The sequence below is a fragment of the Malus domestica genome, chromosome 03 (genome assembly GCF_042453785.1).
Source record: "Malus domestica chromosome 03, GDT2T_hap1".
NCBI classification, from domain to species: Eukaryota; Viridiplantae; Streptophyta; class Magnoliopsida; order Rosales; family Rosaceae; genus Malus; species Malus domestica.
In genome coordinates, this window is record NC_091663.1 from 16,270,197 (window position 1) to 16,288,796 (window position 18,600).

An 18,600-nucleotide genomic window follows, 5' to 3' on the forward strand; every position below is an offset into this window, starting at 1 on the left:
TATATATATGTTTTTGCGCGTGCTGCGTGTAAAAGAGGACATGTATCTGTTGAACTTAATTATATACTTCATTCAGAGATCAAGATCAACCCTGCATGATGAACTACAAACTAATATACACGCATGCATTTATACTAGTCACAATATTCATTAAATCATCATTTTGCATAAAATAGGGATGCACTTACTTGCTGTCGTAGACGAGATGTTTGAGATGAGATTTGGACCTTCCTTTCTCTTGGAAACGGAATGGAACTCTTACTCTCAATAGGGCGAGCATTCACATTATGAGAACCTCTTAACTTACCCGAGAAAAGGGATCAAAACCTGACTTACAGGATGCAACTGCTCCACCTATCATGGTAGCAATTGCTGTCAGTTTTCTTCAAGTTTTGTAACTGTCTTCCACCATAATTTGTACAAGTAATATGGTTTTCTCACTTTATATTAAATGTGTACTTAATGTATATAACGTATACTATAACCATATTTCCTTTATTAAATGGTTTGGACTATTTCTCACACAATAGTTCTTACATTCTCCCACACGAGAATGGCTGTAACCATTTACAACATTGTGTCCAACTACTAGTACGTGATCACTGAAATATGATTATCAAAAAAAAAACTTTCATTCATACTCAAAGATTCATTAGTTGAATTCTAGACAACATAATACAGCAATAGTATCATTTGTGCTAAAACCACAAACTAATCAAATCCAAATGAGACTATATTTAGAGAAAACTCAAATGAGAAGACCTTCAACTGCAAGCATGACTCCCACATTGCTTGACATAACAATAATGACACTGCAGATGTCATCCTTTGTACTTTATTTATGCAAAATGCAAACATGAACATGTATCCTATTAGTCTTGAGCTTTTCCAAAGGAATTACATCGTCATGTAATACAAGTGAACATTATAAGCACAATTTCTAATCAAAACACATACTTAAGACAATGGAAAATTACTTTACTCCCACATTCAAACATGATCTATAACTGTTTGTATTCCTATATTTGGCAAAATGCCTTTGAAATGTTGTTACATGTAATGCTTTTGTCAATAGATCTGCAACCATGTGATAAGTACCAATATGCTCAAGATCGATAGTTCCTTTTTTGTTTTCATCTCGGAGCTTCAAATACTTAATATCTATGAGTCTTGAAGCTTCTGACCTTCTGTTATTGAGGTATTGTCACAAAAATCTTAATTAGTCTTTCAACACTTCTCACTATCTTCATGTCATAGATCAGGTTTCTTAACCACTCACCTTGCCTCATTGCTTCAAAAACAGCCTATATATTCTAATGGCTTGTTTTCTACTTCTCCATGAGACTACACCACCAGCTAATATGAAAACATACCCAATTCTGCATCACTATAACAAATCACTTCCAAATTCTCAACTTGATGAAGACCTAGGACAGAAGCTTGTGTCTTCTTTAAATATCTTAATACCTTTTTACTTGTGTTCCAGTGTGCAATGCCAGGATTTGATTGAAATCTACCTAACACACTCGGTGCAAAAGCCAAAAGGCCAAAACCAATCTAGTGCAAACCATATATACACCACACTCACCTTTGGCAATCAGAACATCACCCCCACTGCAATATAATTCTTTTCATTCTATCACTTACAACTTCAATGCCTAAGACATAATAAGCTTCACCCAAACCCTTCATGTCAAAGCTATTGGACGACATTTGCTTGGTCTCATTTAACAATTGGACATTAGAGCTTGCCAACAATATATCATCGACATATAGAACCATAAATCTAAATTGAAGCTTGTTTTAAACCATAAATGGACTTGTTGAGTTTGCATACTTGAATTCTCCTTCCCCCTTTCAACAAATCATGGTGGTTGCTTCACATAAATGTCCTCATCAAGACTTCTCTTTGTGTAAATCCTTTAGCCACAACCCTTGCCTTTAATCTTTCAACTTTCCCTTGTGCTTTAAACCATAAAGGCTTATTCCTTTCCCTTGAGATAAAACATTTCACATCATGTATTCAAAAGTTGTCATCACAATCTACGAACTCAGCGTGCAGAACCTTCGGGTTCATCATATTCCGGTTCTTAACAAGTCGAGTAATTCTTAATGGAGAGAAACATATCGAATCAACTTCACTAAACCTATGTGGGAGAAGAAAGATCTTGCATATCAAGTGTGGCTTCGTTTCAAAGTAGTAGGTTTCTGATCTGTTAATTTTGAAGCAGAAAAACCACCCAAAAATGAGCTAGATCCCTTCCCTTCTCACTTACCTTCCAACTCTTGGTTTCTAAGCACATTACTTCCACAAGCATCCAGGAAAGAAGATTTGCCATTGGTCATGGATGGAATAATAGAATTATGTGAACCAGATATGTTAGAATATACCATTTGGTGACCTATATCACAACCACCAACCTCCCAAGCACTCAACATGCCTAGCCTTAGGTGCTGAATATGTGAAAGTAACTTCTCATTTTCATAATACATGTCTGGTAGATATATATACACCAGCTGAAATCACATATATTACACCATAATCATCAACAACATCTATTAGGGAGGTATGTAAAGCAGCAATCAACCTTGTAAACATTCTCCTACCAAAATAATAACCATGTTTCAAAACTCGTTTGTAATCAACTCCATCAAATTTAGTACTGTGTTTCTTAGAACCTAGAGACAATGCTCCTTGCTTATGAAAATCCACTGAGAGTTGAGTGCTAAGGTCTGTGAAATACTAAATGTGCAATTTACTCACCGGACATTACTCCATAGAAAACAATTTCACATGCAACATGCTCACCAGACATTACTCCATAGAAAACAACTAAGCCAGATGCATTTAGACAAATAAGAAGGTTATCAGAAAATTGGAAATCCGTTCATTGTACCACTGAGCCAATATTTGGACATTTGTCAAGCTTCACTAAGGAAACACACTGAATTACCCACCTATTTGATCTAGCAACCAAAAGTACATTATTTTTCTTAGTATTTTCACTTTCATCACTAGTATTCAAAGTTACAGGATCAACCTGTGCGAAAACAAATCCAATAAAGCAATGTGAATTGCTTGAAAACACTCTGGAGCAGCACTTGTATAAACAGTTCATTCCAAAACCAAAAATATTAAACAAAATTTTAGATTTGAAATGCGGACCAGATGAAGTCAAATGTGCATTTATAGACTTATCGCTCTCTGACTCATGAACTCTTTCCTACCTGCACTCATTTGACACTGAATCACTGTTAGAAAGGAAGTCCATAAATGGTAAATTACTATAAAACAAACCAAATGAAACAACTTTCACAGAGCAAGGAAACAGTGACTTTTCTGGGGATCTGGTCAATACATTACCCTTGTATTCAACAATTTCAACTTTTTTCAGAAAAGATTGCCAACCATTTCTTAGAAGCAACTCTTTTTGGCAACTCGTCGTTCCTGGGCACATTTCACTTGTTATGGGGAGTGTCACTGTCTCCATTGGATATGTTTAAATCAATACTTCCAGTGGCTTTAACACTCAAACAGGTTGGTTCCTCCACCACCATATTTTCAACTAAGGAACCTTAATCTGCATCTGATGCCATGAAGATCACTGCAACAATACAACATTCTTCTCTCTTGTGTGATCGAAAATAATTACCAAACTCTCAATGGGATGAGTTTATGTATAAATCTGAAATGGTAAAACACACCGCCTCTGCACATACTCACCATGCAGTGCATTCCTGTCAACATCAGTGTTTTCGGTGGATTCAACAAAAACATGTACCACCAAACCTTGCTTGCCAGATACAAACAAAATTTCACTAAATAAAGCATCCTTGTGCTGATCGTAATTATGCCCACATACACCCCAATTGGTTTGATGTCATGAGATCCTATAGCCAAGGACCAAACATTGTTCTTTGCCATGTATTCCTTAGCCAAATCACAAATTGAAATTCCTCCCCTAATGTGATCTTCATCGCATTTGCATTATGAGAATGGACATTTGATTATCCATTTCCCACATTACACCTTTGATGTGGCGTGCTTTCTTCAGTTAGTGTAGTCGGTTGAGGTAACTTGAAAGCAACGTCAAATTCCAACGTACCTAAATGCATTTCAATCTTTTGTTTCCAAGCTTTAAAGTTATTTCCAATATGAGACTCAACATATTGAAACTTGCATAATGGTTTCATAAGGATTTGTAAATTCATATGAGAATGACAAGAAGTCATACAAAATCTATAGAACCAGTGACACCTTTAGGCAAGACACTTTCTATATATACAAAAGATATGAATTGCAAATCTTGTATAGCCAAGCACAAAATTATGTAACACTATGTAAATACCACACCTTTAGGCAAGCAAATTTACATGCACTACATGTTTTTATAACTCAATACATTGGTTTACAACCGACCCAGTAGATTCATTCTTTGGAAATATTCTACTTGTTAAATGTATATAAACCACAAACTGATCATCTTTATTGAAATCATATGTGCAAAAGAATAAATAAAACACTTTGGTGATTCATTTAGACATCAAATGATTTCATGAAATTAATAGAAATTTTGTAAAAAAAAACCCAACGAGAAATTTACAAATTGTTCGTCTGTGCTCGGATTTAGGCCCATGATACCTTTCCGAAAAGAGAACGACACTATGATTCAAACACACCACTTTGTTATGACATAAGGGTGATTTTAGCCATCCGATACCGTTTAGGCCTCCAAAACCGCAATTTAAGTTATGAAGATCAAAATTTTACTGTGCTTTTTGGGGGTTTTTTTTAATATTCAGGGTCCCAATTTTTATGTTCTTGAAGGAAATAATCAAATTCTTCATAATTCTAGTATTTAGGTCAAAATGACTTGGTTTTGACCATACCGATTCTATAACCATGGCTTGCATGTTATATAGGCAATATCAGTTTAACCAAGGAAATTAGTATGGAATCCAATACACAAGTAAGCATATTGTAATATATGTGAATCATTAACCCCAACACAGAAGCATATTCAAAATTTATCAAGATCATATGGAAAAAGAATGATCATTGAAATTTTGTGTGTTACAGTAGCAAATCATACGAGTAAATGATTGTGTATGGTTATAACTAAGAACAAGAACAGAAGCAGGGGTTTAAGTAGTTAATTCATCATGAATAAGAACAAAATTCAACAAAAAAATAAAACAGAAGCAGCGGAATCAAATGTGAACATTATAACTAAAATAGTATTTCCATATGCAAGCAGTGTATTTATAATAATCAAGTTCTTGAGTTCATTGCAGAAGTTGGTGGCTCTAATTCCACATGTTGAACTTAATTATATACTTCATTCAGAGATCAAGATCAACCTTGCACGATGAACTACATACTAATATACACGCATGCATTTATACTAGTCATAATATTCATTAAATCATCATTTTGAATAAACTAGGGATGCACTTACTTGCTGTCGTAGACGAGATGATTGAGATGAGATTTGGACCTTCCTTTCTCTTGGAAACAGAATGGAACTCTTAATCTCGACAGAGCGAGCATTCACATTATGAGAACTTTGTAACTTACCCGAGAAAAGGGATCAAACCTGATTTATAGGACGCAACTGCTCCACCTATCATGGTAGCAGTTGCTGTCAGTTTTCTTCAAGTTATGTAACTGTCATCCATCCATAATTTGTACAAGTAATATGGTTTTCTCACTTTATATTTATGTGTACTTAATGTTTATAACGTATACTATAACCATATTTCCTTTATTAAATGGTTTGGACCATTTCTCACACAAAAGTTCTCACAATATCCTCTCCGGATCCATGCATCCTAATTTTAGGAATCTACAAATCCGTACCATTGAAATTTGATCAAACGGCTACAAATAGGGACCCACTTTAAAAGTTATAATAATTTTAACCGTTGGATCAAATTTCAATGGCTCGAATTGGTGGATCCCTAGGATTAGGATGCATGGATCCAGAGAGGCCATACTCTCTCTCTCTCTCTCTCTCTCTCTCTCTCTCTCTCTCTCTCTCTCTCTCTCTCTCTCTCTCTCTCTCTACGGTTGGAGTCAATATATAAAATATCGATGATATCGGGAATATAGGTAGTCCAAAAACACAGAAATTTCAATGGAAATATCGAGATATTATCGATATCGATAAAAATTGAATAAAAACCACGGAAATTGTAAGAAAAACTTGGAAATTTTTATTGAAACTTTGCATGATGTTTATTTAGTCAATTATCTATTAGTTTCTCACAAAAAATTGGAAGGAAATGCATTGCATGATGGATTTAACTTATTTAAGTTGATTAAATAGCAAGCTGGCAAACATTGTGAGTGTAGAAAATATGTAGTAATTAATGAAAGATGTTTAAACACACCATAATCATTTATATATAATGAATTAGTTATCAGCAATAGGTTAGGGGTTAAATGATAGTTTACCCATATGCATAGTTAGTCATAAACTTAAGATTCTCTTCTCTCTCAAACTGTCCGTATTTCCCCAAATATTTATGGAATCTATCAATTTAGTCCTAATTTCCTTTACCCAATCTGGATCTACACTTAAGATTCTCTTCTCTCTCAAACTGCCACGTGGCAGCACCCCAACAATCTTTATTCTTCTCTTTCTGTAACCCCTTCTTTCTTCTTCTTTCTTTTATGCATTCTCTATCTCTCTCTCTCTCGAGACTCTCATCTCTCTCCTTTCTCTCTGCACCGAGACCCACATACACACACGCACACCATCGCACCTGCTTGAGGAAGACACCCATCGTCATCAGCAACCTCGTATTTCTCCCTCTCCTTCTCGTCTCTGCAACTCGGCGAACGCAGGAACCCTCTGGTGAGTTTCTTGAATTTCTCCGGTTAGGTTTTTGGAACGAAATTGGCTCGGGAATAGGCACACCCATCTCCGACGAGGCCGTGGGTGTCGAGAGGTTTTCCGACCACCACAAGTCATTTCACGGCAAACAGAAGGTATAAACGCACTCCTCTCGCCTTGTGCTTTCGTTTGGTACCTAGATCAGGGTCTAGGGTGGTAGTTTGCAGTCGGCCGGAGCTGTAGAAGCTCTGACGTTCTTTTATGTTCTTCCCTGTTGGTTCCTGACAAGTGCAGGCCTTTCAGGCCGTTTCTCATAACCCTCGAGCCTTAGGCCTGTTAGGAAGGTGGAGCGATATTATCGATATTATCGATAACATCGATAATATCACGATATTTTGACGATAATTAGGTGGATAAGTGTCAAAATATCGCTCTCTCACAAAAACGATATTATCGGCGAAATATCGCCGATAATATCGACATTTTAGACCTTGGTTGGAGTGGCTATAGCCTAGAGTAAATTTATTAATTTTAAAATATGAAAGAACAAAAGTTATCTAATTCCAAATTAACCCAGCTTTCCTTGATAAAATTAGCCTACCTTGAACAGAAAATGAAAATTCCCACCCTTACAAACTTTCCTAACTCCGTCACTGGTCAGAATCAATAATTCTATCCTAGCAAACTTTGTGAACCAATATGTCGATATCTTATAGTTGATCAATAAGTATTATATTGCTCTAGATTCAAATATATAAATATATATATATAAATATATATATATAAATATATATATATATATATATATATTTATAACTAGAAAGTCGCATCATTTTGACTAGTAAATGGAGTAGAGTAATAAATACGGTGAATATATTAAGGGTAATGTTAAATAGGTCAAAATTTTAAATCAAATGACGTAGTTGTTAATAATTGAATTATTACTTAAGTGTTGTCATCATTTAGTTTATAAATTTGATTTAAAAATTTAATCAACTTAGCATTACCGATAACTAAATCCCCAAGCGTCTATTTTGTTAATTATTAATGAAGTGATTCACATTACTTAATTATTGGTGATTTCACATTAAACAAAAAGTCATGTTGTTTGCATGTATCATATTAATCTCTTCACATCACCAACTTTTATATGCATGTATCGTACTCTGATTAATATATAGACTAAAACGAAAAGAATAAACTATTTATTTTTGGAAATTGAAATATAATGGGTTTGGTATAGAAAGTCAGAAATAGGAAACGATCTGTTGGATTAATATTTGACTTTGAATTGGCCGGCCACTCTTTCCATGCTTTGGTCTTTTTCACGACGGTTTACGCGGGCCGGCGCTCCTGCTGGGTTGAATGTTAAGCAAATCTTACTCTAAAAAGTCTAATCCATCACTAGTTATCTCTTTCCAGTCTTATTAAACTAAATTATAAGAAAATTACAAATAATATTTTTCTAATATGTCCCAATGTCATGGAGGTGGAAGGTGGATGTATATATAATTTCTTTGGTTTATAGTTTAGTGGCTTAATTTTGTTGTGTTAGTAAGGGTTCGTTTTTATGTTAAACTCGTTTAATAACTACTTTTATATGCAGTTTAAAAAGCTGAAAGTAATTTTTTTAGTTTTTAAATTTCAATTTTCAATTTTTCAGTTTTCAAAAATGTAAAAACAAAGTGGTTATTAAACAGTTTCTAAGTTGATCGCTTAAGTCGCTTTAAGCTTGTGGGTATTTGGATTGTCCACCCAATTCCTTGTTAGGTCAATGAATAATGCTTAGAAGACTAAATTTGTCACAGCCCGTTCCGGGATTTTATTCATCGAGGACGCGATATGACGGAATTACTCTTAGCGGGTACTAAGGTATGTGTGTGTGACATATAATTGGTTTAAAACATACATTCCTAAATTCTTGGAAATGAATTAAGTTTGATTTAATAAAGTGATATGTATGTTTGTGTGGCTAGGGTTGTGAGTTGGACTTGTTTTTTTTGGATGGACCACACAACACACACTCGGGACAACCTTTTCCTTCCCTCTTCCTCGTGCTCTCTCTCTCTCCTCTCCGTTCAGTCTCTCTCTCACTCTCGAAACCGTACGGACACACTCACCATTGAGCCTACAAGCACGGATCGAAGATTGTGAAGGTACCATTGTGCTCGTGAGGACTATACGAAGTCAACCACACCCATTTCAGGTAAGGAATCTTTCGATTTCACGTCGAAATCACAAGCATCGATTTTGGCACTATTCATGAACTTTATGTTGGTTGATTTTTAGGACAATCCAAGCTCATAGTGAGCTTTAGGAGGTTCTCACCAAGCTCGGGGACGTTCGTTTGGAAGTTTTGGACGTCGGGATCGTGTAGTTCGAAGTTGGCCGATTTCTTGGAATTTCTCCGATGAGATTTCGTGATTTTTAGAGCCTTAAAGTAGTGTAACGTGAAACTACATGTTTAGGGCTTCATTTTGATATAAAATACGAAGAAAATGGTTGAGAAATGACGGAGAACAAGGCGTTTGAAAAATGCCCAGAATCCGGCCACCGGAAAAACCAGTCCGGCGACTGGTTGAGGAAGAAGACGCTCGTGGGGGCGCGTAGGTCCGTGCCACCCACGGCGCGTGGGGGCGCGTGACAAGCCCAAAAATTATTTTAAAAATTTGTCGACGTCCGTGACGTCGAGTAGGTCACTGTGGTATATTCCTATACCCAATTTGAGCACCGTATGAGAAATTATTACGAATTATTGGTTATGTGCTTTAAATAACGTTTTTATAGTTATTTCGCATATAGGTGACACCTATCCCGAGGACGAGCGCATCCAGGGACGTCACGGGGGTTACGACCCTTCGACTTATCAGTGAGTGGGCAGTATTTCTGTTTATACCTATATACTATTGATATGTTTCCCAGAAATTGAGTTTGAACGAAAATACGTTTTCAAATGCCATGCATGCATGATAGGAGTTATATGAATTGATAATTGATGCATATATATATATGTGAATTGGTGCTGTGGACGCACAGGTGAGTATCAGGTGAGTTTTATGTTATTCATGTGCATTGTTGATGTGTATTATGTTGATAGCTCATAACCTGCAATCATGGTGTTAGTGCTTATATTATTCACCTCGCACCGCACGCTCACCTTGGATCCAAGTAGGTGCATGTCGTACAGACCATAAGAGGGTTCCGACATGTCGTACAGACCATGAGAGGGTTCCGACTGATAGGTGACCTTAGATTGTGTACACAGATGTTTGATGAGAGAAGCACTAGAGCGTATTATTATTACACCATCCTTATCGTACAGACTACTTCAGGTAGTTCCGATGTATATGCAGTGTAGTGCCGTACAGGTCACCGAGGTGATTCCGGATGGAATTGATGTTGAGCTATAGAATTAACCGTACATGATCAACTGCAGGGTCTCCGGTTAATTCATTATTTCACCTGTTACATTGATGCATCATTCATTCTGTTTTTGAAAGTTTTTTAACATGGCATACTTTATGGTTTTTAAGAAAGATTGACGATTTGAGATAAATGAAAAGTATTATGCTAGTATGCTATTTTCTGGGAAAGTATACAGGTTTTACAGCGAAGGGTTAGAAATGTTTTAAATGAAAGGTTTTCGAAAAGTTTTGTTTTACTGACCCACTCAATTTTGTTTTGCGCCCCTCCAGGTTCTAGTTAGCAGTTGGTGGCTCACGAGGCTTTCTTCGGCGTTCTGACAGACTCTCCTAATGTAGGACTCACCTGCGGGTGTTGTAACTTAATTATCGTCCTACTTGACTGCACCTAGTTGCTTATGCTCTGAAATTGTGTGTTACACACTTTAACTCTCTCTCTAGCATGCTTTTGGTTATTCTTGCTAGTAGTTGGTTTTTTTTTATTCTTTCGTAATTCTCTTATTTTGCTTCCGCACCGCACTTATGGTTACGTCACGCTCACGTGACAGCCAGCATGCCTTGATTCTAGGATCGGGGTGTGTCAAAATTGGTAGACAAAATTTTGAAAACTAAAGGACATGAAAGTTGATGATTGACTTATTACTTAAGAGTTGGTAAACATGTTTATTTCTATTAATGACACATTATTTAGTTTGCAAGTTTTGTCTCCAAATTTAGTCTCCCTAGCATATCCTAAATCAAATATTAAGGATCGCACACCGGTATGAACAAAATCTAAGTCATCCCTTCAATGGCAAATATAGAATACTCTAATAGCAAATATATAATACTTTAATATATAAGAATAGTTATCATATGCCACCTAAACTACGATTTAGTGATGTTTCTTTTCACTTATGGATCAGATGTCTTAAGTTTGAATTTCATGAATAACGAGTTTGATATCAATTTATTTTCATTTAATATAAATATATCACTGGATATTATAATACTTATTTATGTTTATAGTTGGGAAGTTTATTTGATAAGTATACCAAAGGATAAAGTTGAAGCTTTTGAACTGTGATAATTTGATTTAATGACACTCAAATTTTACTTTGTTGAAAAATGTAATAAATTAAATTCTCATTAACGACTCATAGATGATCTTGAATTTTGTGTTTCCAATTGTTGCCTAAAAGATGTGTCCACTCCTCCTGGTACTATCGGTACTATAGAGCATGTCTAATCGGTACTAAAGCTTTTTTTAGGAGTGTGTTATCCATACACACTTTTTTATTTCTCACACATCTTATTAATTTTCAGTCATCGAATCAAATAAATTGAAGAAAATTAAATGATATAATTTAATAAAGGGTGTGTGAGAAGTAAAAGCTGCACGCTCCTTTTTTATTGCAATTTGGGGCTAGAATAGGAAAACAATCTAACCCTAGTAAAGGAAAGGGTTTTCTAGTGAGATAAGGATTATGAATCATTAAGTTCCTATTCTCGACTAGAGTTAGATTGTTTTCTTGTTTGTTTCAAAATTAACTCTTTTAGTGTCTTTAAAGGAGACGTTAAATTCAAAACGCTAAATTTTAGTTTGATGTCTGACTTGGCAATTTGATATATTGTCAATATTTTCATTCCATTTGATATGCTAAAATTTATTGCTTCATTTATGTTTTTTTAACAAAAATAATCAAAATTGCGTTGTTATTGGTTTAAAAATAATAATAATAATACTTAAATATGCTAGCATTTAAGGTAAGGCAAGTAGAATGTCTTTGGAAATTGTTGACCCTAAAAACTACCAAGCATACGTGGCACGCAGGCTGAGTAATTAATAAGCTAACTACGTCATTCGGTTGTGTGCAGGGCGTGCCAACTCGACAGCCGAGCTCGGTCAGTGAGTAGAATATGTGGATGTGGCGTTGAGCGCTCTGCTGAATTATTGATCTCGCAACTGAGGCCGAGGAAGGAACACGTCTCGGCCTTCGGGTTCTAGAGCCTAAAGACAAGGCTGCTAGTTCTGCGAAGTTTAATATCAATTTCGACTTTCAATGTACCAAATTTAGTAACATGTAACACCTCACTTCGCCGAGAAGGCTAATGAGATGACCTCTGCCAATAAGGATTCAAAAATCTTTCTCAACCGAGACTTGGATAGATAACTAGGCGGCCTTGTTGCAGTGCTGTTTATCCAAACTAAAGGTGTTTCGCGGTCGGCTGATTCTACGGCAACAGTGCTGTTTATTCAAACTGAAGGTGTTCGCTGGTTGCCTTCATAGTTCTGTTTATCCAAACTGAAGATGTGTTGGCGAAAAAGAAAATGAAAATCTCAAGATTGTTGAGAGGTTTCGCGTAGAGCAAGAATTTGCGCAAGGCAGTTTGTGTGTTTAGTTGGAGGGGCTTTTCCATTACCACTGCCTCTATATTTATAACGCTGGTCTCGTTGATAATCCAAGCCGTAAATTTATGAATCTCCTAATGTGTCATGGCTACTAGAAAATAATCTCTTAGTCTTCTGATGTATCACGACTACCAATGAGTAATCCCTGAGTCTCCTTACGCCACAAATCTTTAATATTTAAATACACCATATCTGACCAAATAATAATGGCTTTATCCCATTATCACGTGATCAATGGTCAAAAAATTGCCACGTCACTATCTTATGCTAATTTGTTCTTCTCATCATGTCCATAGGCTGAAGCCTACTCCTTTTTGTTATCTATATATAATCATCCCAATCACATCACATCACCATCTCACAAATTCACCTTCACCCCATGCATAGATTAATTGCATGAAATTAATCCAGTAGTAGATGCACTGCCATATGCCGAATATCTCCGATTAATTTGAATTGTAGGTTAGAGATATTATTTGCATCACGTTTATCTGGTTTAAGAAGAAGCCAAGATAATTCACATTAATAGATAATTATTATGATAAAAACCATAATATTATCCTTTAACAATAACAAAAATTGTCTTCACTTTTCTATCCGATGGTTGGAAGCTATGCTCACTCAACAGTCTTGATTGCACTGGCCGATGGTGTAAATTTGGATCCAAACAGAAATAGCAAAAATCTTATTTGACATCATGAAACGATGGCGTCAACTTTGACATCTCCTTTTTCATGTCAGTTTAGTCTTCTTTTCCATGTCAACTTTGACATCTCGGTTGGAGTAAAGGGTACGTCATTTGTTAGTGTTATATGTTTATGTGGCATTGACATCTCCTTTGGATAGTAACTCGGTAAAATTGAAGTCTTGGCAAAGATCTAATATTTCGAATTATGCAGCTATCTTGGCAATTTATAGTGTTTTCCTTTCTTTTTCTATTGAATAAGATTCAGAGTTTACCCCCAAAAAAAAATAAAAGATTGAGAGTTTCTAACTTGTTTTTCTTATTTTGTTGTTCATCCTTGACTTTAACAATCTTGAGTTGAGTTTTGTTATCTCAGAAGGCCCCGATCTGAATTGCTCTAATCTAATTGATCAAGCATTGCAATCTTTACTTTAAAACGCTGGTGAAATATCATCACATCACATGTTCACATACAAAAGGCTGAGCTAGCACATATCTTCAGCAAAATGTAAACACCTTTAGTGTATTTAGACGAGTGAGACCCCACTTTATCCTATGAAGTCCCACGTGGCAGATGATCATTGAATAACCATCCATCCATGCAACTCCAATCTATCCTTCCCAAAATATCTCCACCGGCAGCTGACAAAACCCTACCACTTTCAAGTTAATCTCAGCCACCACCTCCACCAATAACATTTCTGACTCCCTCACTCCATAACTCATAGTCACAGCTGAGAGAGTGAGAAACAGAAAAAAATGGCAGTAAGCATGGCGACCGCATCAACCGTGATTGGGCTGGGTAGTTCCTCCCTCTCACCAAACAGGACATGCCTTACTTCAGGTTCATATTTCACACACACACACATATATACATATACACACTCACACATATATAGATGCTCTCACTAAAATGCGCCTCTGTGCACAATACACTAATGCTGCACTACTCTTTAATTACAGGCTTTGTGAAGCCTATCGTGGTTGGAAACCCTTTGAGGCAAGTTAGGGCTTCTGGAGGAAGGTTCACATGGTAATTTACCTATCATTTTCTAAAGAAGATTATGACCGTTGATTTTGTTGTCGTTGTTGTTGTCGTAAAGTAAAAATTGTTGTATGTGACTGTACGTATCAATGTACTGTGTTACTAATTGATATGTGATAAGTGATTGATTTATACTTGACGAGTATAATATTAACACAGGTGGTTTATATGACACAATGCCAACATGCCACATGTTAAAATCTTACCAAAAAAATTAATGGTTGTTATATTGTTATGCATGTGTACCAGTGCGTGGTTATAATCAATGTTTAGCCTAAATTAAGCAAACAATTAATGTGGTAACTGGTAAGACATCGATGCACTGATGCATATAGGGTTTTGTTTTGTGTTGAATGGTGTTGGGAACAAACAGTAGCTTTCAGAGGGATTGGCTGCGGAGAGATCTGAATGTGATTGGGTTTGGGTTGATAGGATGGCTGGCTCCGTCGAGCATACCGTTAATCGACGGTAAGAGTTTGACGGGGCTCTTCTTTGAGAGCATTGGTGCTGAACTCGCTCACTTCCCCTCACCTCCTGCTCTCACTTCTCAGTTTTGGTCAGTAACCCTTCTAATTTTTGTACCTTTATTATTTGATCTTGTTTAGATTACTATCAAAAGTTTTTCTTTTTTCCTTCCTTTTCTGTTGAAACACAAAATTGCAATAAAACAGCCCAAAGGGCACAATTACGACATTCAAGGCCCAAATACCCAAGCCATATAGAAACAACCCAAAAAAACTTTATAGGGCCCAAAACCACATATATGCAGCCAAACGCCACTCAGAATACCCCCCCAAACAACCCCTAAATCCCAAATATAAAGGTTTTTGTATTTTTATTTTTCATACAAGCTGTATTGAGGGAGGGTGAATTGAACTTGAGACATCGAATATAATGTGAATGCTCATAATTAACTGAGCTACTAACTACTTTCAATCCCAAATAAAAAACAAAGTGGAAGAAAATATGGTTGCACTAGCTATCGTATATGTACTTTAAGGATTTATCTCACTAATTACGTTATACAGAAATCAGAATCTCAGTTTTTAGGGTATTCTTAATCGAGTTTGCATATTTAGTAAAATATTAAGCTATTTCGATCGACATAACTTGTGTATTTGATTTAAGATTGATTAGCAAAATGTGTTAGCATAAGTCAATTAATTTATCCAGTCGACTTCAAGTTGTTTAATAAACTTAATCATGTGATTTGAGTATGATTATTGTTTTCTACGACCATCTCTAACTTTTGGGTTAAAACCTAAAAAAATTTTACCTAGAAAAGTTTTAATCCAGAAACTTTTTTTTTTTTTTTTGCTCCAACCCTTATGGGTTAAATATTTAGCTCTAGATTACTAAAGATTAAATTTTGGATAATTTTTTTCTTGAAGTGACTTTTAAAAAAATTATGTAGACTATTCTAATTTAATTTCATAAACATTTTAACCTAAAAATATTTAAATTCCGATAAATATTGAAAAATCACTAAACCAACACCATGAAACTCGTGGAACACTACAAAAGAATAGGAAACACATGAAAGATTTTTTTTTTAATTATTTTAGCCATTGGACTTAAGTTTTGGACCGTTAGATGTTTTTTTTTCCCTTTGGGTTTGATCATATTAAATCTTAACCGTTAAATTCAATAAATTTATAAATATAAAATTAAAAAAGAATACACATATATGGTGGGGCCAGCCTACTAACTCAGGGGAAATCCTGATCTAAATTTGCCTCAGAAATAAGTATTGGGTTAAAACTTATATTTGGTTCAAGAGTTGGAGCAAGTTGAGATGAGTTTAAAATCTAAAATTTGAATTTTACTTCAAGAATTGGAATAGGTCTAAGGACAGTAAAAAAAATGAAAAAACACCACAATGAAAAAAGCAAAAACAAAAAACAAAAAACGTGGAAGTCAATAAGTATAAAAATGGGTGTAAAAAGAAAGAAAAAGAAGGTCCCACCGAGATTTGAACTCGGGTTACTGGATTCAGAGTCCAATGTCCTGACCACTAGACCATGGGACCGTTCTTGTCAAACCAACATTACCGTTCAATTTATCGTCAATCTTTAATAAAGCCATATAAAGAAAAACATAATTAAATTACATTTCTATTACCTGGGTTTTGTATTAAACATTTATAATTTATGATGACAGCCTAATAGTTTAAATTTAATTGGGAAATTTGAGATTAAATACTAAAAACACCAAACGATTTTTTTTTTTTTAACTCTACTCGTCTTCATCCCTCATTTTCGCTCAATTTTTTTGTTTGGAATGGTTGTATTTTCTCTCCGTTTTTTATCTCCATCGTTAACAAAAAAACAAAAACTTAAAAATAAAAATAAAAACAAAACAAAATAGTTACCAAACAGGCTCCAAAATTTTTATAATCTCTACTAATTAATAAAACACTCATTGTCAACTAAAATCCTATGAAATTACCAATTTAACCCTCTAATTAAAACAGAACATGAATAAGAAATATAGGGTAGAAATGTAATTTCACACAACCAAATTTTACTTTTTTTTTAAAGCCTCACCTACGTGTAATCCTATCATATCTCTAATTAAAAAAATAAAATAATAATAATAATAATAATAAAATAAAAAAATATTCCCACTCCCACATTCCCTATCACTCTCTTCCTCTCTCCTTCTATTTCGAAAACAAAAATAAAAAAATTTCTCACACACTTTATGTGTGCCCATATGCTATTATTAAACTAAAGTAATGAGCTAAACTCAAGTCGCGCCAATGTACCAAAAAGTCTAGTACATGTTTTTTGCTTCAAGTAAATATGACAAGGATATACAATTTTTTGAGCAGGCTGTGGCTGATAACATGGCACTTGGGGCTTTTCATCACCCTGACCTTTGGGCAGATTGGATTCAAGGGGAGGACTGAAGATTACTTTGATAAATGATCCCTTTTAATTAGGTTATCTAAAATTTATATATATGCTTAATGTTCAATTATCTCAATTTCTTTTCCCTTCTTTCTCCTGTTGTAACTCCACAACTTGATCCTCCTTAATCAATATTGTGTACCTTTGTGTAAATAAATATGTATTCAAGTCAGGTTACTGCTACTTAGTATTATAATTTAGTGATATTCCTCTTTACTTGTAAGTGTAAGATCTTAAGTTTGATTCTTATCAAATGCAAATTTGAATCACATTATTGCTAGCCCATAGTGAGGCTAAGCCCAACCCCCTCCCTCTTAATATAAATAATATCGTTTGTTCAAAAAAGAAATAGTCAAGTTACTTACAGTAAACACAATGACCAAAAATATGTGGAGTACTAGAAACAAGTAATGCTTATGACTGCAAACCAAATGCAAATTAGGCTTTCAACAATACATTAGATGTATCGATGTTTGTTCAACTGGATTAAAACAACCATAACCTAGTCATGTAAATATAGTCATCTGATGTATGAGTGCATTTATACATCGGAACATTATAGAATACTAAATAGCTGGCACACGCGATGCAAGTGCAAAAACCCTTTGTGGCCTTAATGTGGAAGTTTTCTAGCCACCGCTGCCACCTCCTACCTATCTCTACCAAATCTACAACACCTGATATTCTCGATGCTATGCCAATTTTTAATTTTAAAACCCTAATAGCTTAAAACAGATAAAAAACTGCAATACCACCATTCACCCCTCACCTCTGTCAAATGGTGCCCTATGAAACACAACTAAGTGGTGGCCCCATCCAACATCTCACATGCCCCTCTTCAGATCTCAAAATCAGTCAACACATCCGTCCACCACCTACCTGATGCACTCTTTGCGGCCTAAGAGCAACTCCACCCTTGGTGGTTGCTCGGGAGATAGGTGAAGGGAAAGGGCCTGAGGGCTGGTGGATAGGCCTCCAACGTTGGGCAGCCCGACTGAAGGTGGGAGCCCGAGGGCCAAGCCCGTGGAGAATTGACAGCCCTGCAACCCGAGGTGTGTGTGACGTCAACCTAACGCCAGGCCTGGCGTCGGTGCTTTTTTTATTTTTTTTGTGTCAGGCGCATGCCCCTCACTCGCATGTGTGATAAGTTCACCAATTCACAAAGGAAAATACTAGGAAGATTATATTTTCATACCATACATGTGCCAAGTGATGTGTTCATGATGTTGGACAATTATCAATCAATGATAAATTATATATATGTTAACAAATAATAAATGCAAATCAATAATTTAGCAGAGTATG

At 35.5% G+C, this 18,600-nt stretch overlaps 1 protein-coding gene and 1 non-coding gene across 3 annotated transcripts; one reads left to right on the forward strand and one right to left on the reverse strand.

Moving 5' to 3' along the window:
* Window positions 1–13,800: 13,800 nt before the first annotated feature.
* Window positions 13,801–17,511, forward strand: LOC103424798 (photosystem I subunit O). Of its 2 annotated transcripts, none has more exons than XM_008362901.4 (4): window positions 13,801–14,182; window positions 14,302–14,371; window positions 14,760–14,939; window positions 17,217–17,511. In XM_008362901.4, the coding sequence occupies exons 1-4, from the start codon at window positions 14,098–14,100 to the stop codon at window positions 17,311–17,313; spliced, it is 432 nt and encodes a 143-aa protein (XP_008361123.1). In that variant the 5' UTR covers window positions 13,801–14,097; the 3' UTR covers window positions 17,314–17,511. The 2 variants fall into 2 exon arrangements, with proteins under 2 accessions (XP_008361123.1, XP_008361116.1); XM_008362894.4 differs by having other exon boundaries at window positions 13,836–14,182; window positions 14,757–14,939.
* TRNAQ-CUG (transfer RNA glutamine (anticodon CUG)) lies at window positions 16,341–16,412 on the reverse strand. The gene has a single exon. It is a non-coding gene; the product is annotated as a tRNA-Gln (tRNA).
* Window positions 17,512–18,600: the final 1,089 nt, after the last annotated feature.

What these genes read in the sequence shown, in the direction of transcription:
- LOC103424798 (XM_008362894.4), top strand. Translation starts at nt 14,098, where the DNA reads ATGGCAGTAAGCATGGCGACCGCATCAACCGTGATTGGGCTGGGTAGT. An exon ending in CAGGACATGCCTTACTTCAG is followed by an intron (nt 14,183 to 14,301) that starts GTTCATATTTCA and finishes CTTTAATTACAG; the next exon opens with GCTTTGTGAAGCCTATCGTG. An exon ending in TCTGGAGGAAGGTTCACATG is followed by an intron (nt 14,372 to 14,756) that starts GTAATTTACCTA and finishes GGGAACAAACAG; the next exon opens with TAGCTTTCAGAGGGATTGGC.